This window comes from Mus musculus, chromosome 2, assembly GCF_000001635.26.
Source record: "Mus musculus strain C57BL/6J chromosome 2, GRCm38.p6 C57BL/6J".
NCBI lineage: Eukaryota > Metazoa > Chordata > Mammalia > Rodentia > Muridae > Mus > Mus musculus.
The window spans coordinates 84,935,501-84,958,870 of record NC_000068.7 but is presented as its reverse complement, the minus strand read 5'-3'; the positions used below and the strand labels follow the sequence as shown (position 1 = coordinate 84,958,870).

The 23,370-nt window shown below is 46.8% G+C and overlaps 1 protein-coding gene across 8 annotated transcripts; it reads right to left on the bottom strand.

The window, feature by feature from the left end:
* Positions 1-361: 361 nt before the first annotated feature.
* Positions 362-22,326, bottom strand: Slc43a3 (solute carrier family 43, member 3). Of its 8 annotated transcripts, none has more exons than XM_006499959.3 (13): positions 22,227-22,326; positions 21,002-21,348; positions 20,519-20,648; positions 17,844-17,890; positions 14,553-14,629; positions 14,261-14,353; positions 11,892-12,031; positions 10,439-10,536; positions 8,680-8,898; positions 8,331-8,450; positions 3,254-3,440; positions 2,485-2,599; positions 362-1,185 (listed from the first exon to the last, which is right to left on the bottom strand). In XM_006499959.3, exons 2-13 carry the CDS (start codon positions 21,183-21,185, stop codon positions 1,087-1,089), a joined length of 1,509 nt encoding a protein of 502 aa, XP_006500022.1. In that variant the 5' UTR covers positions 21,186-21,348; positions 22,227-22,326; the 3' UTR covers positions 362-1,086. The 8 variants fall into 8 exon arrangements, 7 of the variants coding, with proteins under 7 accessions (XP_006500022.1, XP_006500021.1, XP_006500024.1 ...); XM_006499958.4 differs by having other exon boundaries at positions 21,002-21,384; positions 22,227-22,266; XM_006499961.2 differs by having other exon boundaries at positions 21,002-21,309; positions 22,227-22,259.
* Positions 22,327-23,370: the final 1,044 nt, after the last annotated feature.

Genomic DNA, 23,370 nt, shown 5'->3' with positions numbered 1-23,370 from the left:
CAGGAGTGAAACTATCTCTTGCAAGTGAGAGATCTATGACTCGGTAGTTATGGGGCTTTCCCAGGAGCTGCTGATGGAACGGAGACTTATATTCGGACCATCTGGATACAACTAGTGCCATGAGTCAGGCAAACAGGGTATTGACTGAGGTTGAAGGGTATAGAAAGGGGAGGGACTCAGAGTTCACATCCAAGGACCCAGAAGCTTGACCCACCCCTGTGCCCCCATTCTGTGTCAGGCTGCCATGCTACAATGTACAGCCAGATCCCTCCACCTCCACCTTGCACCCAGTCCCCACGAGGACACTTGTGCACTTGTACAAGCACATGCTCATACAAACACAAAGAGGTAGAAGCAGTAGTTGCCTTAAACATAGAGGCTTTATTATTGTATAAAAGTATTCCCTAGAGAAATTATATTTGTTTAATGTGTATGGATGTTTTGTCTGCATATATGTCTGTGCACAAGCATGCAGTATCCATGGAGGGACTGCAGTTACAGTTTGTGAGCCACTATGTGGGTGCTAAAAATCAAACCAGGTCCTCTGGAAGAGCAGCCAGTGCTCTTAAGAGTTAAGCCATCTCTCCAACCCCAAGCTAATTATATATAAAAGCTGCCCTAAGTCAATGAATAGCCCTTTTCCTGAAGAGGAGACATTGCTCACAGGCAAGATACAAAGTGTTGTCCAAAATCTTTCTGGCTAGCCAGTCAGTTGGATCCCAAGTCCTTTGGGGTAGCATGACTCTGTGACATATCTCCCTGTCCCTTGCAATGAGCTCTGCTGTGGCCCTGTGCAGGGAGTAACTAAAAACTCATCTAAATCTTTGCTTTGGGTTGGTGTGAAGGCTGCTTGGCCACTGAAATTTCCACTCATCTTGGAAATCAAAAGTCCTAGGTGACATTTGAGTGCCTTGTTTTTTGTTTCTGTTTTTTTGGTTTTTGTTGGTTTGTTTCTTGTGGTGGCAGTGGTTTAAGAAAAACTATGACTGCCGATTACAGTTCTCCTGGGGAGGCAGTCTTTGTAGATACTGGATCATCAAAGTCGAGTAATGAACAGAAAAGGCATCATCGAGGCTAGAGAGTGGACTAGGCATCCACAGACGATTTTGTCTTCTCAGCACGGCACTCACGGTACACCAGGAAGGGATGGACCAATGTCAGGAAAATGGCAAGCCCCATCGATACCTGGGGAAACAGGAAAGAGGGGCCACTCCAGCAACTCTGAGTTACTCCCATCACCAACAGAAGGACCAAAGTCCTACTTGGTCTATGGCCTATTTTCTACCTAGACATTAAGGTGACCTGAAGGACTTTAGGTTTATTTTCATGGCTTCTTTCTTTCTTTCTTTCTTTCTTTCTTTCTTTCTTTCTTTCTTTCTTAAGACAGGCTCAGGCTGACCTTGAAAGTCTAATCCATCTCCCAAGTACAGGAATTATAGGATGTACCACCATGCATGACTTAGTCAGTGCTCACGATTGAACTCAGGGTCCTGTGCATGCTAAGCAAGCCCTCTACCAATAAGCCACATGCCAGCCTCTATTAAACCCATTTCAAGGGTGAGGAAGCAATGGCCTAGAGGGCACTAGTGAGCTTTCCCAGGTCCCGTGTGAAGCTGGAGAGGCATCAGTTAGACTACATCTAGATGTTGAGTTAGGGCTCCTGATGCCCTAAGCATAGTCTTGTTTCTTCTAGTGACAGACTTATATACTTACTCTATGCTTTGAGCTTTAAAAGAATTACTACATTTATTTGTGTGTGTGTGTGTGTGTGTGTGTGTGTGTGTGTATGTACATCTGTGTTTGTGTATCTGTGTGTATGTATCTATGTGTGTATGTGTGTGTGTGTGTGTGTGTGTGTGTGTGTGTGTGTGTGTTCAAGTGTCATGGAGCACATGCGGAGGTCAGAGGACAACTTGTAACAGTTAAGTCTTTCCTTCCACCATGGGTCCTAGGACCCTAGCAAGCGCCCTTACCCACTGAGCCATCTCTCCACCCTGACGATCTCTTTTTAATGAGGCAGGCAGGTTCATCAGTAATCAGAACACTGACTCCCGCGTGCAGAGACCTCGGACAAATGTCGTATATGCCACAGTCTCAGGTAGAAGTCAGGGTTAGCCTACAGGTAGAAAACTCTTTGGCTTTGAAATTCTGAGAGGATTTTGCATCCTATTCTGGAGTAACACATATTTGTCCATACTCACAAACTCTTCTCTCCAGGCTTTCTGAGACGTGGTAGCGTGTCAATCCTGCGACCTTAGGAAGCCCCAGCTTGAGCCAGGTCTCTGCCTGTGACCCTAGTTTGAGAAGTGAAACCCTAAATAGTTCCTTTTTGCACTACTGAAGCCTCTAACACATCCAGGCCTCCTGAGCCAGCTTAGAGCGCCCCCTGCTGGGGCCCTGTGCAATAGGTCCAGCCTGGGTAACCTTTCTAGTCAAGGGGCCTACACACAGGCTGGCCAGAAATGGACCCTGCATGGTACTCACATACACAGCGTTGCTCTCAGGGGAGACTTTGAACAGGGGGAACTGTAGCAGAGACACAATAGCTGACAAGGCCATCACCAGCCCAAAGAGCTTTCCAAAATGCTCTGAGGGAAATCTAGGTAGAGAAAGGTTGCAGTGAATTTTACAGATTCCCCCCCCACACACACACACAACTTCTCCCACTCCAAGCAGGGGCCTGATGCTTGAGAACATTTGTCAGCCGACTCCCCTGTCCTAGACCTGCCCTTCACCCATCCATGCAAGCCCTTTCTTCTCCCACTCTATTCAGTTCTAACCCCAAGACACAGAGCAAGTAGTAACTTGAGCCCTACGGGAACAGAAGGGACTCAGGCCCAGGCTAAGCTAAGGCTAAGAAGGTCTTAGGGAAAAGACAGATGCTGGCATTATCAAAAGAAGCAAGAATGGAGTGCCAAGGACACAAAGATGGGAAAATACCTTTCTACCTCTTCTCTGGGAGAGTTAAAACAGAGGTGGGTAGTGGAGGGAAATAAGAGTTCACCGAGTAGACAGAGATTCTCCCTGGACACAGAGACTCTGCTGTGTGAATGTTCCATCCTTCCCACCTGTATCCATATCCAGCCTCGACTCCTTCTACACACACCCTCACCTCCATGTTAATGCTCCCTCCTTCCCACCTGTATCCATACTCAGCCACGGTCCCTTCTAAACGCACCCTCACCTTCAGGCCCACCCCACCCCACAATTTCTTCATGGCCAGCCAACTCTCCTTCTCCCTAAGCTCACTTACGCCAGCGTGAGGAAGGCAGCATTGCATCCATACAGGAAGGAGCGGCTGACCACTTGCAGGATGAAGGTGGCGTACTGTAGCTGCATGACAGGAATGGAGGCACACAGGGCAAAGCCCAGGGACAGCAGAGACGTCAGAGCCAGTGAAGGCACCATGGAGCAGAGAGCCACAGCCTCAGACGAGGAACCTGGTTCAAAAGGAAATAGGGGTGCCTGTAATTGTACCCAAAGGAGAGCAGGAAACTCCAAGAAAGACCAGAATGAACCAAAGAGAACCAGGTCATATCTCAACACCAACTCCTCAGAGTTAATAACTGTCCTCCTACATGTCAGTCAGATGTGTCTGATCGTCTCAGTTCCACAGGGCTTCCTAACTCACTCAGAGTTACAGTGGCCTGTGAACAGGCTCCACGCCCACCGTTGCCCCCTGCAACCCAGAACCAGGGATGATGATGGTGTTGATAATGATTGTTTATACAGAACTGGTAATAGCAAGGGACTAAAGCAACCCAAACTGTCGCCAACAGAGGCACATGGCACCAAGTACAAGCCAGCCACATAGGAGAGAGCTGGGCAGCAGTCATTGGGGTGAGGAGGGTCCCAGAATAAAGAGAGGGTCATAGAAAAGACAACTGCACAACCGTGTGAATGAAGCTCTGCATTTGATCTAAGCAAGGGGCACATATATATGTTTACATAGGTGATTGCTGTATTTTAAAGACCATAAAGAAAGGAGGAAAGAAAGGAAAGCAACTAGCAGAGGAGGAACTGTACGTCACCCTGTTTTGGTTTTCAGGAAATGTAACTGCTTAACCTGTGAGTGTTTTCAACAAAATTCAAAGAGGAAACAAGCAAGCGAAGCAATCCCAAAATATCAGAAACAAACAAACAAACAAAAAAACGAGACCAATGAACATAACTGTGTCTAGTTGGACTCATGTGCATGTGGGCAGCATGTGCACATATATGTGAGTATGCACGTGAGGTCACTGAAGTATAAGAAAGGAGATGGTGGGAGTGCAGAAATAACCCCTATGCGAGAGGGTGACATGCAGGCAGGAAGGGAGACTATCTGGGGAGGATGAAGACCAGCAGGAGGTTGGCAGTGGGCGCAGGGGGGCAGCAGGAGAGAGAGATGAATAAGAATGGTACATACTGAACACACACAATGCCATTGTATATGTATACAATGCCATTGTCATAAATATTGAAAATAAGAAATGTCGTAATGAAGTCCACCACCCACCATGAGAACTTTAAAAATTAATTTAAAAAAGGATCAGCATACAAGGAGAGAGGACACCTGTCTTAGTCAGGGTTTCTATTCCTGCACAAACATCATGACCAAGAAGCAGTTGGGGAGGAAAGGGTTTATTCGGCTTACACTTCCATACTGCTGTTCATCACCAAGGAAGTCAGGACTGGAACTCAAGCAGGTCAGGGAGCAGGAGCTGATGCAGAAGCCATGGAGGGATGCTTCTTACTGGCTTGCTTCCCCTGGCTTGCTCAGCCTGCTCTCTTATAGAACCAAGACTACCAGCCCAGAGATGATACCACTCACAAGGGGCCTTTCCCCCTTGATCACTAATTGAGAAAATGCCTTACAGCTGGATCTAATGGAGGCATTTCCTCAACTGAAGCTCCTTTCTCAGTGATAACTCCAGCCTGTGTCAAGTTGACACAAAACTAGCCAGTGCAACACCTAACCTGAAGATTCTAAATATTGTTTCCCACTAGATAGCCAATACTGGTTGGAGAAATGGCCAATTTCAAGTGTGGTCCAGGAGACATGTCCAGTTAGACAGACCCAAACCTTTCACAGCACTAGACAGCAAGGGCACTGACTAAAGTTGAGCCGTGCCTAAGGGTCCCATATTTTAGACTGGTAAAGTTTCTAGTGGCCAAAGATGGGTCGATGCAAGCCTGAAGAAGAATGGTGAGGGCCAGTGAGATGGCTCAGCAGGTAAAGGTGCCGGTCACCACCCCGGCAACCCATGTTCCATTGCTGGGATCCACACAGTAGGAGAAAACTGAGCCCCGCAAGTTATCCTCTGAACTTTGCCAGCACACCCCAACATGCACCCACTCACCCTCGCAGTAGCATATGCCTTATATGCCTTTAACCTCAGCACTGAGCAAACAGAACTCAAAGTTCTGTTCAAAGTGAGTTCAAAGCCAGCCGGATCATAATGAGTTCTAGGTCAGCTAGGGATATATAGTGAGAGCCAATTTAAACACACACACACACACACACACACACACAGTGGAGACCAGATTGCAGTTGAGAGGAAGAACATTTGCAGAGTACACGAGAGCCCTGAGCCCCATCTCCAGCCCCCAGCACTGAAGAGGAAGGCAGAGCAGGATGCGAGCACGTCAGATAGATTGTAGGGCTTAAATGTGTTTTCAAACAATCTCCCTCAAAAAGAAGGGGAGGGGAGGGGAGGGCAGGGCAGGGGAGGAGAGGGAAGGGCAGGGGAGGGGAGGGCAGGGGAGGGGAGGGGAGGGAAGGATCAAGTAAGATCCTCACGGTATACACGTATGAAATTCTCAAAGGCAAAGTGTTTGGTTTTTTTTAAATAAAACCCATAAAGTTATAAAAACTCAGACACAAAACGAGACCATTGAGCTTCAGTGTGTACACAGCTGGACTCTAAAGACAGCAATCCCACTTGTCTCTGGTGGGATGTGTGGTCAGTGTGTCATTCTGAAACTGGTTAAGCAGAGGAGGAAGGCAAGCATTTACCTCAGTGTAGAGAAACAGGGCGAGAAGCTGTGTCTTCTGGAGGAATTGTAGCTGCTAAAAGCCAGAGGAAAGATGGAAATAGCACCCTAATCAAATCATGGCTCTCAAATTGATCACAGTGGTTGCAAAATCATTAGCTGCTTGGGCTGATGGGAAACTTTATAATGGATGGATCAGACCAAGTTCTGAAGCAACTGATCTATCTCAGTGTCATAACAGCGAAGACCAGAAATAGCAGGGACCTGTGAAGGAACCAGAGAGGCCACAACTCCATTTCTACTTACTCTTGCCAAAAAAAAAAAAAAAAAAACCAGAGTTTCCTCCAAGCTTTGAATCTGCCTATTTACAGAAAATGCCCAATCAAAAGAACCCATTCATGAAATACCCAAAAGATGCCAAGTCCAAATGTGGGAAATCTGAGGAAAAATATCCCACTTTCTTCAACAAATAGACAAGAGGAGGGGTGCTGACGTAAATTGTGAAAGAAAGGAATTTGGGCTGGAGATACAACTCATTGGCAAAGTATTTGCTTGGCATGCATGAGACTCAGGTATCTACTCCCAGTACCAAAAAAGAAGAGGGAGAAAAAGTCTGTTAGCTGGGTATGGTAGTAAGGCTGTAATCCCAGCACTTGGAAAGAAAGATCAGAAGTTCAAGGCCAGCCTTGGATACATAGTAACTTGAAGACTAGCCTAAGCTAGATGAGACCCTGTCTTAAATAAATATTTAAAAATGAAGTTATGAAGGACACGTCAATTGAAGTTTGTCCTTTCAACTTTGAGAAAGTTGTCTGTGTATGGAGCCATTGAACAGCTCAGTCAGGAAACAATGTACTGAAGTCAGCCGGGAGAGGTGAAAGGCAGTTAGCTGCTTATTAGAAAATATTAAGAATTAATGGGGATTTTTGTGGTGGTGATATTGATTGAATGGAGACTGTTTTTATTAAGGAGAGCCTATGAAGTACTTGCAAGTAATCCTGCGGCGGGGTTAGGGTGCAGAGAGCCGGGAGGAGGACGGAGACAAAGCAAACAGTCACCGGTGCTCCCTCCTTTTCTCCCTTCTCTCTCAGCCCACACAGGGTGAAGTATCCCAGCATCCCTCTGCTCCCGGGTCACACCAAGGAGCACATTCTAACTCTGAGGTAGAGTCAGGAGCCTGAAGCCTTCTTTTTTTTCGAGACAGGGTTTCTCTGTGTAGCCCTGGCTGTCCTGGAACTCACTCTGTAGACCAAGCTGGCCTACTCAGAAATCTGCCTGCCTCTGCCTCCCCAGTGCTGGGATTAAAGGAGTGTGCCACCAATGCCGGGCTAGCCTGAAGCCTTCTTATGCACTCTGCAGGTTTCTCCTGCAACTCTCTCAAGCCCTGCCCTCTGATTAGCTTGAGTCACTCGAGGAAAGGATGGAGATTCCTGAACACCTATCTCTGTCAGCTCTGTCACGCTATTGTGGTCTTTAGCCACCATCAGTCTTTTCCCCCTTCCCCTCCCTTCTTTGTCTTTTCTATCCTGGTTCTGAAGAAGCCTTCCCTGATAACAACCCTGCCTCTCCCAGAGCAGGCAACTCGCCCTTCTTGGTATCCATAGTCTGCTGCCCGTTCATGCTGCATGCTCGCAGAGGCTCCATGACTCACAGAGGAACTGCATGCGGAAAAAACCATCGGAAGCCAAAAATACCAGCAAGCTGAAAATGCATTTAACATACCTAGCCTATAGAGTATCACGGCTCAACGTACACTAGCTCAAATATGTTCAGAACATTTCACATCAGCTGGGCAAACCCACCCAACAGTAAGCCCACTGTTCAATAAAGTGTTGGCTATCTCGTGTGATTTGTGAACAATGGAAATAGGAAAACAGCATGGCTGTGTGGGAATGACTCTGCCTGGTCAAGGACTCCAGCACTCCATCAGTAACAGGCCATCTATACTTGATGGATTTCTACTACCTCTAGATTAGGACAGCTGAAGACGACAAGAATTACCTGCCTCATCCATTGTTTTTTTTGTTTTTTGGTTGTTGTTGTTGTTGTTGTTTGTTTGGGGGGGGGTTGTTTGTTTTTTGGTTTTTCGAGACAGGGTTTCTCTGCATAGCACTGTCTGTCCTGGAACTCAATTTGTAGACCAGGCTGGCCTCAAATTCAGAAATCTGCCTGCCTCTGCCTCTCAAGTGCTGGGATAAAGCCTCATGGGACTGGAACAGTGGCTGGCACAAAATGTATGACCAATGGTTGAATGGATGGATGAACCAGTCAGGGAGAAAGGGTAGAGGCAAAGACAAGGCGACTGTGGAAGTCTATGAAGATCTCTCCTCCTGGCTCCCCTATCCCAGGCTTACCTGTCCTTTTGGCTGCCTTCTGATACTTCTGTTTAAGGCGGTCCATGAGTAAGCCATTCCAGGGGGCACACAGCACGCCAAAGAACTGGGTGATGGCAAAGGCATTTGTGTAGGCACTGACTTGTGAAGGCACAAAAAATAGGGGTTAGGTGAGAAAAAATGTTCAGGCTACTTCACAATAGAAGACTTTCCCGTCTCACCCTTCTCTCCAGCCCTCCTCCTCAGACCCCCACCCATAACCCCACCCCCGAAACCACTCTGGAATGCATAGCTTTGCTGGCACAGCATCTGTTCCTGAGTCTCTCTGGGCTCTAAGTTCCTACTTGAGACTCCTCTGAAGCCCACATACCTTCCACTTTGTCCCCACCGGATAACTTGGTGAGTAGAGAGTTGAGAGTACCAATGAAGAGGTAATGCCACAACTGTATGATAGACAGCCACACCACGTGCAAGATGAATCGACGAGAGAGCGCGCAGCGTCGAAAAGAGTGTTGCTCGTGTTGCTCCTGCTGCTGCTGCTGCTGCTGCTGCTGCTCCTGCTGCTGCTGCTGTTCTGGTCCAGAGTTCTCTGATAGGGAAGGGAGGAACTTGGCATAAATGACAGGGAAAGAAGAAGGGTAGGATAGGCCAGAGTAGCCCTTAACAAGACAGTCTCAGGCCTAAGTTCTCAGTGCACCCTTGTCTTCTATGAGCCAACTAAAACTCCCCCAGCCTTCCACCATGCTTGTCATCTTGTCCTTCTACCTTGGATGGCTCCCATCCTGTTCCTTGGTATATTGAAATCTGATCTCTCTCACAGCCTGCTCAATGACACTTCTTGCTATAGTACTTTCCTGATGGTTCTCAGCCAAGATGACGTAATGGAAACCAAGGAGAATGCTGGGACAGAGAGGGGTTAAGATGGACAGCTGTTGTCGTGGTCCACTCTGCATCTCCTACCTTTCTTTTGGTCCCAGAATCCCTCATTTCCTTAGGACTCCCTTGTTCTCTCTGGTCCAATTGGAACCGTGAATTAAATATTCTGTTCCTCCCCCAGTTGACCAATTAACTCATTCTCCCTAAGTAGGCAGACTGGCTAAGACTTTAATATACAGAAATGCTCAGAGGCAGCCTGGTTCCACACCTCTGTGGCCTGGCAGGTTCACTATCCTCTTTGTATTGTTTGAGACAGGGTCTTCTGTAGCCCAGAACTCACGATGTTGACATTGAACTTATGATCCTCCTTTCCATTATGCCTAGATGTATACAGTGCTGGGATTGAACCCAAGGCTTTGCATATGCTAGGCAAGGGCTCTACTGACTGAGCTACAACCCTGGCCCCTATTCTTTTTTTTTTTTAACAAATTTTATTGTGTGTATTTAAAGCACACAACATGCTGTCATCGGGTACATATAGATAGTAAAATGGTTACCATAGCAAAGCAAATTAACATATCCATCACCTCACATTGTTGCCCATTTTTTTTGTGTGTGTGCCAAGAACAGCTAAAATCTGCTCATATAGAAAAAAAATATATCTCAAATACAATGTAATTCTATTAACTGCCCTGCTCTGGAAACTGCTTTCTCCTGCCCAGCTGCTACTTCTGCCCTATGACCTGCCTCCCTCCAACCCCTCCCTCCTCCTCCTATTTTTACTTCTACTGTAGCTAACAATGGTTTATAATATTCATAAGCAAAGACTCAGAGCAGACAGAGGAGGGAAAGGAGGAAGTGATGGGGATGGTACGGATGGAAAGAGATCAGAGCCAAGAGTCATAAAGAAATGGAGACACAGATGCCAACCTTGGTGCCCTAGAATCCCGGGAGAGAGCAAGACCAGAGGGTAGGGATCAGGGCAGTGGAAGAGAGACCTCAGTGTGAGGAGAGCTGGGGTATGGGGTGGCTAAGTAGGAAAGAGGCACTGAAAACACACAAAGACCCTGCCCTTTCTGGGTCCTCTCTAAAAGTGAGGGGTTTGAAAACTGCTTATGGGCTCTTCCTTGCACAGCCTGGCCTCATGCTCAACCCCTGAGGCGACTTCCTGGGGTTGAAAGCAGATGAGAAGCTACCAAGGCATGCATGGGGCTGCCGGGGGCGGCCGTGGACGTGGGTGAAGCAGAACTCACCTTCCTTGGGTGGCAGACATTCCTTTGACCGCAGCTCCTTGGTTTCGTGTTCAGCTGCTTTATTCTCTTTCTTGCTAGCACCAAACCTGGAGCACAAGCTGTGGAAACAGAATCTCCAGCCCTCAGCCCAAGGACTGTGAGCCTGACCAGAACAAGCCCAGGAAAGAGCACAGAGAGAGGATCCTCATCTTCACACGGAATCACTTCTCAACAACCTAGATGGCAACCTAGGCCAACTGAATCAGAACGTCTATTGACTAATAGCCAGCTTTCCATGTTTCCATTTTATTTTTTATTGTAATGATCTGAGAGATTCTGATAGATATACAAGTTTGGGGTATCCTAGAAGTATGGAAGAAGAGAATGGGTCTTATTACAAGTGTCGGCTCTGAATCTTTCTCATGTGGCTCCAGCTTTACCTCTCAGAGCCTCGTTTTCACAGATGAAAACCAAAGGCATGGCTATCAGCACACAGCCATCAGTATACAGCTATCAGTATACAGCTATCAGTATACAACTATCAGTACACAACTATCAGTATACAACTATCAGTATTCAGGCACCAGCACACAGCTATCAGTACACAGCCATCAGTGCATGCCCATCAGTACATGGCTATCAGTAGGAAATGAGACTGAGAATGAACTCAAAGAGCGTATGGGGTACAACTAATAGCAAGTGAACAGCAAATGAAGATGCCCCCTTGGCTCTCTCTAACTGACAGCTGGTGTGATCCCACCATGGCATCCCACCTCCTCTGCCTCCATCTTTGGCAATGGGATGCTACCCATTTCTCATCATTATCTAGCCTAGACATGTGAACTGCTCCAGCCAAGATAATGTAGCCTACAAGTGACACATCAATTCCAAGTCGAAGCCTCAAAAAACTGTGCACATTACTGCCCCCTCTCTGAACCCCAGAACCACTATGTACACACACCTAAGCAAGAATGCTGGAGCATTAGCCTGTGACAAAGACATTCCTATTACTCCAAATCCAGCCAACTCCCTGCTAACACATCAGATGATTGGAGGCATAAATGATAAGCTCATCCAAGTCTGGCTCAGATGTAAGAAATAAATTCTTAGGAGCTGGAGACATGGCTCAGCCGTTAAGAGGACTGTCTGCTCCTTCAGAGGATTCAGGCTTGGTTCCCAGTACCCACATAGCAGCTTACACCCATCTGTAACTCTAGTTCTAGGCAACTTGACACCCTTTATGACCTCCATGGACACCAGTGGTACACACGGTACACATGCATTTACATAGGCAAAACACTCATATACACAAAATAGAAATAACCTTATCTTTAAAAAAAAAAAAAGAAAAATTAAATGCCTGGCATGCTCGTTATGCAGGAGTAGCAAATGAATACACTCTTCTCCTACAGCAGGCTTACTCTTTCCTTTTTCCTACCTCAGGTCAGATGGGATAGTGGTCAATCATGCTTACCCATAGCTGTAGTTGGGAGGCAGTGGGTAGGGGATATGTCCCTTGGGCATCAGAAGGAAAGTACGCGCAATGTGCCAGACACTGCAGACAGACATGAAGATGAAGGAAGACCTGAGGCTGATGCCCTGCTCGTAAAGCAGCTGTGGAGAAAAGAGTAACACATCAGGATAACAGCAGTACTCCCAGGAGCACTACAGACCATAGTCAAAAGTGCAGAGAGAAACAGGTGAATGAATGAGCAAAGTGTGCTATAGCCACTTGATGGACTATACCACAGCCTTCACAAAAGGAGGAATATCATGGCACACACCCCAGTACAGATGAACCTTAAAAGAACAAGTCATATTAAACTGAGAACCCCACTCCTGCTCCAGCCCCTCCCTTCTGCCTTCAAAGAGAAGGAGGTGCATCAGGTAAGCTTTACCTGGGAAGGGAAGGGGACCTGGAAAACGGCTCTTGCACCACCAGCAAAGGGTCTGGAGACCCTCAGGGACTCAGACTTTCTTGTCAAGGTGCTCATGGGACTAAATGAGGCTCATGAGCCCATAAGTGGCCTAACAAAAGCCCAGAGAGAACCCCAGGTTGGACAGTTCGGGGTCCACCATTTTTTCGTTCCCGTTGCCAGTCGTTATGTTCCAGCTGGTTGCCACACAATCAAAGCCTGGCTACTACTGTGTCGACTACTACGCCTTCCTTCCCACTGCGGTCTTCAAAGAGGAAGATCAGAGAGAGGCAGGGAAAAAGGCTTTTGTTGTTGCAACTGGGTCTTGGGTAGGTCAAGCAGGCTTCAAGCTCACTGCTATAATATAATATGTATATTATACATATTATAATGTAATATAATACATTGGCTCACTGTATAATATAAGATGACTTTGACTGGCTGATCCTCCTGCCCTCATCTCCCAGGTGCTAGGATTAAAGGTATGCTACCAAGCTTGATTATGCAGCGTTGGGGCTTGAACCCAGGGCTTTGTGCTGGGGCTTGAACCCAGGGCTTTGTACTTTCGAGGCAGACATTCTAACAGCTGAGCTAGCCTCCAAACTAAAGGTTTTTCTTCTACTCTGCTTTCGCAAACCCTCCTTCAGGGAGGAAATGTCCCCTGAAGTTCTACACTATACACCCACTTTATCTCCTTGCAAGGACATGGCATGCCTTCCTCTACCTGTCAGTGGTAGTAGAGACAGAGTTTGCCATTGTTAGCTTAGACCAACCAGAAATCATACCAAGGGTTAGGCAAGACACTAGCCAAATAAAACTGTTAGCAATGACTTAAACACTAAAATCATTAACAAAGCCAGGCATGGTGATTCCTGCCTATAACCATAGCACTAGAGAGCCTAAGGCAAACGGATTGAGAGTTTAAGGCTAGCCTAGGCTATAAGATTCAGTCTGGCCTGTCCTACACAGTCAGATGCTGTCTCAAAAAAAAAAAAAATTAATTGAATCTAGGTGTCGTGACACACATCTATAATCCCAGCACTTAGAAGGCTAAGGACGAATGATCGTGAGTTTAAGAACAAATCGGACTCCATGGTGAGTCTCGGGCCAGCTTAAGAGGTCTTTTCTTAAATGATAATAACAATTAATTAATTTAATAAAAAACAAAACCATTAGCAGACTGGTTGTTAATGGGCTTCTAATATGCTTGCCAACAGTTTGTTCTCCTGATACTCACACCAGCCCTAGAGAGATAGAAAGGCCCCTGTGTAGTCTCTAAGGCCTTCACTACCCTTTCCTACCCACTTTTCCAAGGTGGAAGCACACATCAGCAAATGTTACTTTTTACAGAGTTCCCAGTTTCTGTCCATCCCTGACCCAAGTATATCATGATTACATCTTCCTTCTTCACTGAGCAAAGATTATATATAGGCTTAGTGTAAAGAAGGGGTTTAGTGGTCCCAAGCACATCTCTAGAGACAAACAGGCCTAAGTGCAGGTTCAAATGCCATAGTTGCCACTGCAGAACCTCCGACAGGGATCATGATCTCCATAATACTCTAAGTGTGTCACCTGAGGAGGAACGTGCCTACCTCCAGGGCTGGCAGAAGTCATGCAGGGCTCACAGGACAAGCAACTGGAATTAATAAAGGCTCAAGTGTTCAATAAATGTTAAGTTAGTATTGTGTGTGTGAAAGTGTCTGGAGGCCGGAGGACAGTAGTGAGAATCATTCATCAGGAGACAGAGTCTCACAGTGGCCTTGAGATTTGCCTGTTTGTAACACTCCAAAGTGGGATTACAAGCGCACACCAGGACACTCAGCCTTTTCACAAGGATTCTGGGAATCTAACTCAGGTAGTCGTGCTCGCACAGTAGGCACTTTACGGACTAGGTTATCCCCTCAGGCCCAGCTTCTGGTATTCCTACCTTAATGACGAGGAACACTGCTGAGGAGGAGTCAAATGCTCCATTGTAGAGGGTGATGATGGTTGAACGGTGTTTCCCAAAGAGGTTCCCAATCTGGAGAAGACAAGACAAACTTAGCTGACTTATTCATGAAACACATCTTTACCCTCCTCAGTACCCAGGCGTGATTAATACCTCCACCCTCTCGCACCCCAAATCCTTCCACTCTAGTTTGGGTCAACCCCTCTGGAAACAAATGATGTCTGCACCTCCCTCAGCTGCCTGGGATCAAGGAAGGGGACACAGCTCACACCTGTAGGTTGGTGATAAGGAACAGGATTCCTCCCACTGCGAGCATGGGCATGGCTAGGAAGAGCAGCATGGCAGTGTCTAGAACCATAAAAGTCACAGGAGTGAGTAGTAATTTCATTGGAACCCACAACCCAAGAAGCTGTACTTTCTCCCCTCTCCTCCAGAAGGCTGCGGCTCCCATCAGCTTCCAACTTCCAACAACACAGTAGCACTGGCAGCTCACTTCACCAGCTTGCTGGTGTCCTTTGAGGGCCTGAGGGAGTGGTCAAGAGACTCTCCAGTCACTCCTTCTCAAGTGTCCTGAGACCCCCTTCTCCTTTCCAAAGGCAGCTATGGGTCTGCAGTAGACCATAATAAGTGCCTGCTCCAGCCGGGCGTGGTGGCACACGCCTTTAATCCCAGCCCTTGGGAGGCAGAGGCAGGCGGATTTCTGAGTTCGAGGCCAGACTGGTCTACAAAGTGAGTTCCAGGACAGCCAGGGCTATACAGAGAAACCCTGTCTCGAAAAACCAAAAAAAAAAAAAAAAAGTGCCTGCTCCACCACTGTGGGAGAAGAGGACTCTGGAGTCAGCATTCAAGTCCAGTCTCAAAGTCACTGCTTCACCATGAGTGTGAGCTACCTTCCAAATTCGCCTCGCTCTCCTCACACTATGAACAGAAATGAGAGACTCTATCCTGCTCCACTGAAGCACTGTGACAACCGAGAGAGAAATGCCTGGGATCCTTCCCTTTGGTTGTGAAAATTTGAGCCCTGCCCTGTGGTATGGTGCTTGGCATAAGAAATGCTGCAGGAGTAAGGATATTCCTGGTTCTAAACAAAACAACAAAATCAAACAAGCAAGCGAAACTGGCATGCAAGCAGCAGGCCTCCTAAGTGTTGCATAATCTCTAAATGACTACAAATCACTGAAAAATTAGTCTTAAAAGGGAGCAATTTTGACCTGGCGAGATGGCTCAGCAAGTAACAGCACTGACTGCTCTTCCGAAGGTCCTGAGTTCAAATCCCAGCAACCACATGGTGGCTCACAACCATCCGTAATGAGACCGGACACCCTCTCCTGATGTGTCTGAAGACAGCTACCATGTACTTATGTATAAAAATAAATAAATCTTTGGGCTGGAGCGAGCAGAGACTGAGCAAGAGTTGACCAGAGCAAGCTGGGCCGACTGGAGTGAGCGGGGTTGACCAGAGCAAGCAGAGGTCCTAAAAATTCAATTCCCAACAACCACATGAAGGCTCACAACTGTACAGCTACAGTGTACTCATATACATAAAATAAATAAATAAGTAAATAAATAAATAGATAAATCTTTTTTTAAAGGAACAATTTTTTGCATGAGATAATCCAATGCTTATTGGTGTATTAGGTCTGTTCTAGCATCCTCTATTTTTCTCACATTTTATTTGTGTGTTTGTATATGTTATGTATGTGTGTATGAGTTATGTATGTGTGGGTGTGTGGTATGTATGTGTGTGGTAATGTATGTGTATTATGTGTGTGTGTGTAGCAATGTATGTGCGTGCGTGCGTGTGTGTGTGTGTGTGTGTGTGTGTGTGTGTGTGCACAGTGTTGTATATGTGAAAGCCAAAGGACAACTTGTAGGTGTTTGGTCTCTCCTTCTGGGTTCTGGGACTCAAATTCAGGTCATCAGACTTGGTGGCAAGTATCATTACCCACTAAGAGATATCTTGGCAACCTCTTCACCTCCTCTTAAGAAACTACTGTTCAATGCCTAGAGAAGCTCTGGAAAGAGATGATTTTAGAGATGAGTCATGCTATTTGCCATTCATTTTCTGTTGTTTACAAATGTACATCTCTCCTAATGAGCTAAAGATTGGATATCAGTTTCACAGTAAAATCATCCTAGCATCAATACTTTCCCCAAAACAAAAGTCCTGTTTTAAGGAGGAAGAAAGACTTTTGCTCGGCTAGTGTGGCAATGTGAATAGGAATGGCCTTCGTAGGTCCATATATTTGAATACTTGGTCTTTAGGGAGTGGAGTACTTGACAGGGACTAGGAGGTGTAACCTTGTTGGAGGAAGTGTGTCACTTAGACGTGGGCTTCCGAATTTCAGAAGCCTAAGCCAGACCCATGTCTCTCTCTCTCTCCTTCCTACTGAATGCAGATCCAGTTGGAGAACTCTCAGCTACCTCTCCGGCACTATGTCTCCCAGTGGGCCAACGCTCTTCCCACCATGCTGACAATTGACTAATCCTCTGGAACTTTAAGCCAGCCCCAATCAAATGCTTTCTTTTATAAGAGTTGCCTTGGTCATGTGTCTCAATGCAACATTGACTAAGACAGCCCGGGTGTTGGCTTAATCAGTAAAGAATGTTCCAGCAAGCATGAGGCTCTGTGGCCAGCAGTATAGCCTAACCAGCACAAAGCGAGTGAGTTAGACACAAAGCAAGAGATGCTGCTTCAAAAACACAGGACACCTGAGGGGGCTAAGGTTAGACTTCTGGCTTCTACTTAGATGTAAGCAAGCAAGCCACACCCTCTATATGCACACTCAAGTGAGAGCACATGTCAATATAAATAAGTAACGGGATTCTTGCTCAAAACTCACAAATGTAAGTACACACATAAGTAATGATATAAATTAATAAATTAATTAAATAATAAATAAATAGGCTTAGCTTATTGCTCAATTCTTACAAATGTGACTTCATGAGATTTGTTTAGACCAAAACACCAAGCCCCTGGGTTGGCTGAACACAAGCAGAAACTCCCTCATGACATCAACTGGTTCTGTTACAGCTGTTACACAACAGATCTCACTATTTTTCATTTCTCAACCCTCAAAATGAAGCCACCTAATCTGCCCCTGGGGAAGAATGTTGCGAGTTATCTCTTGGCCAATCTAACCTCCTGCTTCTAGGTCCACTTCCCACATATTTATCCAGGGCCCTAGGAGCCATTAAACTAGTCCCTGCTCACCCTCATCTTATCTCGATTTTTCTCCCCCCCATACAAAGGAAAGGAAACCAGGCAAGCCTGGAATGCACAGACTTTTATAGGAATCACTGGGCGCAATTTTTTGCATGTACCAGGGTTGTTGATTTTGATTCTGCTAAGTGAAGATGATTTTCAAAATTATCACACATGTTACCCAAAAACCCCACAGGAGAACATTTTAATACTGTATAGCTATAATTCTCTCTTCAGTAGGATAAATTTTCCACAGACAATGTGGGTCTATGAAAATATCATGGGCCCTTTGCCTTCTGTACCTGGCCCAGCCATCCACACCCCAGTTGTCCCTCCCTCCCAGCTGTCCATCCTCACTTGCAGAGGTGAAGGCAATGATGATCGTGGCGCAGGTGTAGAAAAATCTGAAATACAGAAGCATCCAGTTAAAAGAAGAAATGTGAGGACCAAGCAGGAGTCGGCTCAGCTGACATCCAACACTAGCTAGAAGTTGACAGCACTGTACACAGCCAGGGAACTCCAGGGGAACAGGCACTTCTGAGAGGTCAGAATCAGAGAAGGCCCGATAGACTGAGAGGTAATCCTGACCCCATAGCTAATACATGTGATAGTAGATCTCAGCAGTAACTCAATGAGAGCCTAGAATCACCTGGGCAATGGGCTGATTACATTAACTGATACTGTTGAGACCTATCTGGACCGGAGTGGAACTATGTGGATGGCAGAGGATTCTGGACTGTATAAAACAGGGAAACTGAACTCAGCTCCCCCATCCTCTGTGTGACTTCAGATGGAATGTGAATAGCTTCCCTCAAGCTCCTGCTGCTGGGGTATCCTACCATGATGGACCAGAGCCTGGAGCCATGAGAAGGCTTCCCTCCTCGAGTCACTTTTGTTGCTGTATTTTATCCCAGTAACAAGAAAGTAACTAGTCCAGAGTCCAGTATCTACGGCTAAACTGGGAAATCTTGGATAATGAGCGCAACTGATGTGTAAATGACTCAGGACTACAGTAGGCAAGGCACAGGGCCTCTTGTCCTGAGGCCAACCCCTTGGGAAAGGGGGCTGGTGCCTGGCCTGCAAATCAAAACCTTAAATTCTAATTTCATCTCCACATGTGACTTTAGACAAGGTACTGCCTTCCTCTGGGCCTCAGTAGCCTTTCCTGGAAAAGGAAAGGGTTAGTCAACATGCAACCAAGGATAGTTATGAAGTCGAACTAAGAGAATCATAAACCTAGTTAAAAAAAAAAAGTTATCGAGATGTGTGTGTGTGTGTGTGTGTGTGTGTGTGTGTGTGTGTAACTGGACTGCATGATTGTTGAAGAGTTCAGGTGACAACTCGGTGTCACAATGTCAGAAGGGTTGGACACGCCTGGATCAGAATGATCTTGATTCCAAATTCAAAGTCATGGCGTTCACAGCTCGGGGTGTGGCTTAGAAGTTGTGGTGGTTGGAATGACTATGCCCCCAACAGGCTCATACATTTCTATACTTGGTTCCAGTTGGTGGAGAGGACTATGAGGCATGGCCTTGTTTGAGGAGGTGGCTGGCTGTGTGATGCCACCCCCAGTGTACTCTCAGCTTCCTGGTTGTGGACCAGATGGGAGTTCTTACTGCTGTTCCGGCAGCCTTAAGGCCAAGCCTTCCCTACACCGTCATAGACTCTGGAACCATAAGCTCAATTTAATGTTTCCTTTTCTAAGTTGCTTTGGTTTTATACATATATACATATCAATCACAGTAACAAGAAAGTCACCAACACAGAAGTAGACACTTGCCTGCCTTTCATGAATCCCTGGGTTCAATCCCCAGCAGGAAAAAAAAAAAGTTCAAAAAAGTTCAAGTGATTCTAGCATAAATGCCAAAGTTCTTGTTCTTGGGCCCCCTTAGTGGTGGAGGACTTTGTAAAGATAGATAACAAATAGAAAGCAGAAGTTCAGGGGCTCAGCGGATAAGAGCGCTGACTGCTCTTCCAGAGATCCTGAGTTCAAATCCCAGCAACCACATGGTGGCTCACAACCATCTGCAATGGGATCTAACGCCCTCTTCTGGTGTGTCTGAAGACAACTACATTGTACTCACATATAATAAATAAATAAATCTAAAAAGAAGAAGAAGAAGAAGGAGGAGGAAGAGGAGGAGGAGGAGGAGGAGGAGGAGGAGGAAGAAGAAAGCCGAAGTTAATCCCAGAACTCAGGAGGCAGAGGCAGGCAGATTTCTGAGTTCTGGTCTAAAAGTGAGTTCCAGGACAGCCAGGGCTATACAGAGAAACCCTGTCTCAAAAAAACAAAAAAACAAATAGAAAGAAAGAAAGAAAAGAAAAAAAGAAAGAAAGCAGAAGTTCAAAAGACACGTGGCAGAGAAGAAACTACAGGAAACAAAATTCGAGTTTCTGTGTAAGGACTTATTCTCCCCAAAGCTTAAGTGTAAGGAATTTGCTTTACTCTCTACTTTCCTTTTCTCTTTCTTTGCCTCACCACATATCTGCTCCTACATGGGCTGTATTGGGACTTAGCAGACCTGCTTATCAATGAACCTAGCCATGGACACTACTGTAATCAGGAGGCAACAGAACCCTGTAAAAGAGCACGAGGTCTCTGACTCATTTGCAGGGGAAACTCCCAGTGTAAGAGGCTCCTGACTAATTAGAGGGCACCTGAAATTTCACCATTGGGTGGGACAACTCAGAAAATGATAAGCAGCAGAGAATGAAGGCAAAGCCTGAGCCACCTAGATGTGAGGCCCTGCCAGAAAAGAGACTGGGGATTCAAGGAACAAGGAAAGCAGATGGTATCGACTATACATTGTTAATTTTGAAACCCTGGCCTCTCAGGAAGTTGAGCATATAACAGGATAGGACACTACAGGGGAAGGTGCAAAGGGAAAGGAAGCCAGCAGTAGGAAGAGGGTGGTGCTAAGGACGGTGACCCTGCTGCTGGGGCAGGGTTTGCCTCTAAGCCAGACTGCTGCCTCACCACTATCTGGTCTCCCACACACCACTCCCTCTCCCTTGCTTCTGCCCAGGCTTACATGGCTATCAGGCGGGCCACAGTAGTCTTGAAGCGGTCAAAGATGTAGCCAGTGGGAAAGGTCATGAAGTTATTCATGAAGGATGCCAGGGTAAAGATGAGTGAGAACTTCTCATCCTGCGCTTTTAAATCTGGGAGAGAAAAGCTCTTAGGAACCCTGATTATGTGAGACAGAATCTGACGCACCCCAACCTTCCTGCCAGGTCAGTGCCCAGACCAGACTCCCCTCTACCTTGAACAACTTTGCTGACCAGAAAGCTACCAAGGTGCATTAAAATATATTGGTCTCTAAAGGTCCCCCTCTAAAACCAGGTGCTTCCTTCCCCATTTGATAGCCTCCACATAAGGGGTGAGAGGGGGCTGACAGTCCCCCCCCCCCATGGAAAGGCTGGCAGGGTGGGTAAAGCACAGAGACCTTCCTATTCTTTCCCAACTCCCAGGAACCAAGCACAGCTTCCTATGAAAAAGCCATCTTTGTCCTTACCAGAAGGCCCTGTTACATTGCTCTGGAGCAAGCAGTCCTGTTCACAGGGCTCTGAAAAGTAGTTTTCTGCTTTGAACACAAACAACAGTGAAGTCCAGCCAAAGAGGACACCAGCAAAACCGATGCATTCCAAGAGTCCAGTCAACAAGGTGGCCAAGTAAAGGGGCAAGCCCTTGCTTGCCATGGTCTGAGGTGAAGTGAGTCCACAAATCCTGTCCTGAGCTTCAGAGAGGACCACTGGTAGTGATGTGTGGGAAATTCCTTTGGCAAGCTCTCGACTTCAATGAGCCCTCTTGTTCCAGCTGTCTCTGGGTTGAGCAAGAAACGCCATGGAATAACCATGGAGCCTGGAAAATGAGGCAGAAGTAGCCTGGTACAGGAAGCTTGGGAAAAAGACACCGAGGGAAAGGGGTCCTCAGGAGAAAGGCCGTGAGGATTTGGAAAATAAAAACTTTCATACATGACCAGCGAATGCGGTTGAGCCATAGAATGTTATCTAGAATTCATTCCCAAACATGGAAAAACAAAAACAACGCCCACGCACCCCCAACACCCACCCCCCGCCAAAATACCGTCCATACATCCTTTCATTCACAGAACCCGCGAAACTACCCATGGGTAAGAAGATAAGGCAGGTCTCAATGGCAACACATGCCACATAGGAAAAAAAACACACACACACACACACATCCTGCCTAATGTTTGGGGACATCACAAGCAGAGGTAGGAGCTCCCCTCCCACCCCCCCAGAACCCCCGACTTGAAAGCCTGAATACAGTCCACCAGAGGAGCAGCCACCCTGAGCCATTCGAAGGCCTGACAAATAAATGTTCGGTCTACAGCGGGAACTCTTCAGTGCGGCAAAAACAAAAACTTCCGAAGGTTTTCTGAACTTGCCCCAAGGTCTCACGGCTACTTGGTCACTATGAAAAATATCCCAACAAGAGCCTTGTCTCGGACCACAATTCCCATCCCCCACCCCCACCCACCCTCCCGCTGCCTCTACCGACAGTCACTAACTTCCACCAGGCAAGAGGTCGCGCTCCAGCCGGCAGCAACTCTCTCCCGGATCTCTGTCGCCGCAGCCTCGCCGCCACCAGGCTACCGCCTTCCACTACCCTCCGCCCAGAGCCTCCCTGTCGAGCTTTGCCCGGCTCGGCTCTGCTCTGCTCAGCCAGACCCAGCCCAGCTCGGCCAGACCCGGCCAGTATCCTTCCAGTCCTACCCGCGATGGGCCGGTTTCCCGCTCTCATGGCCCCTCCTAGTCCTCTGCCTCAGGTTGGCCGCCTCCTGCTTGTCTCCTCCAGTAAGAGCTTGGGACCCTCCCCTGTCTCCACCACTTCCTTCTTTGCAATTTGCTAAACACATGAAACTCAAGAAGAATGAAGACTGAAGTGTGGACACTATGCCCCTCCTTAGAAGTGGGAACAAAACACCCATGGAAGGAGTTACAGAGACAAAGTTTGGAGCTGAGATGAAAGGATGGACCATGTAGAGACTGCCATATCCAGGGATCCAACCCATAATCAGCATCCAAACGCTGACACCATTGCATACACTAGCAAGATTTTATCAAAAGGACCCAGATGTAGCTGTCTCTTGTGAGACTATGCCGGGGCCTAGCAAACACAGAAGTGGATGCTCACAGTCAGCTAATGGATGGATCACAGGGCTCCCAATGGAGGAGCTAGAGAAAGTACCCAAGGAGCTAAAGGGATCTGCAACCCTATAGGTGGAACAACATTATGAACTAACCAGTAACCCGGAGCTCTTGACTCTAGCTGCATATGTATCAAAAGATGGCCTAGTCGGCCATCACTGGAAAGAGAGGCCCATTGGACACGCAAACTGTATATGCCCCAGTACAGGGGAACGCCAGGGCCAAAAAAATGGGAATGGGTGGGTAGGGAAGTGGGGGGAGGGTATGGGGGACTTTTGGGATAGCATTGGAAATGTAATTGAGGAAAATATGTAATAAAAAAAATAAATAATAAAAAAAAAAAGAAAATAGCTGGCATAACCTGAGGCAAGGGAACAAGTTATCTCCTCCAAACATCACTTACATATACCAGAGACTGGGATTTCCTCAGACAAAGCTTTTAAGCGACATTTGCCAACTTGTAAAATAAAAGAGTCTCTTTCAAAAAAAAAAAAGCCGGGTGTGGTGGCACACACCTTTAATCCCACCCAGGAGGCAGAGGCAGTCGGATTTCTGAGTTCAAGGCCAGCCTAGTCTACAAAGTGAGTTCCAGGACAGCCAAGGCTATACAGAGAAACCCTGTCTGGAAAAACCAAAAAACAAACAAACAAACAAACAAAAACTGTCAATTGGTTGGGTGCAAATATCTGCATCTGACTCTTTCAGCTGC

Excerpts from the sequence above, each read along its gene's own strand:
- Slc43a3 (XM_006499959.3), bottom strand. The coding sequence starts at position 21,185 with ATGGCAAGCAAGGGCTTGCCCCTTTACTTGGCCACCTTGTTGACTGGA. Across the intron at positions 12,032-14,260 it reads CAGTGTTCCTCGTCATTAAG|CTGCTTTACGAGCAGGGCAT; the intron begins GTAGGAATACCA and ends TTTTCTCCACAG. Across the intron at positions 8,899-10,438 it reads ATGTCTGCCACCCAAGGAAG|AGAACTCTGGACCAGAACAG; the intron begins GTGAGTTCTGCT and ends CTTCCCTATCAG.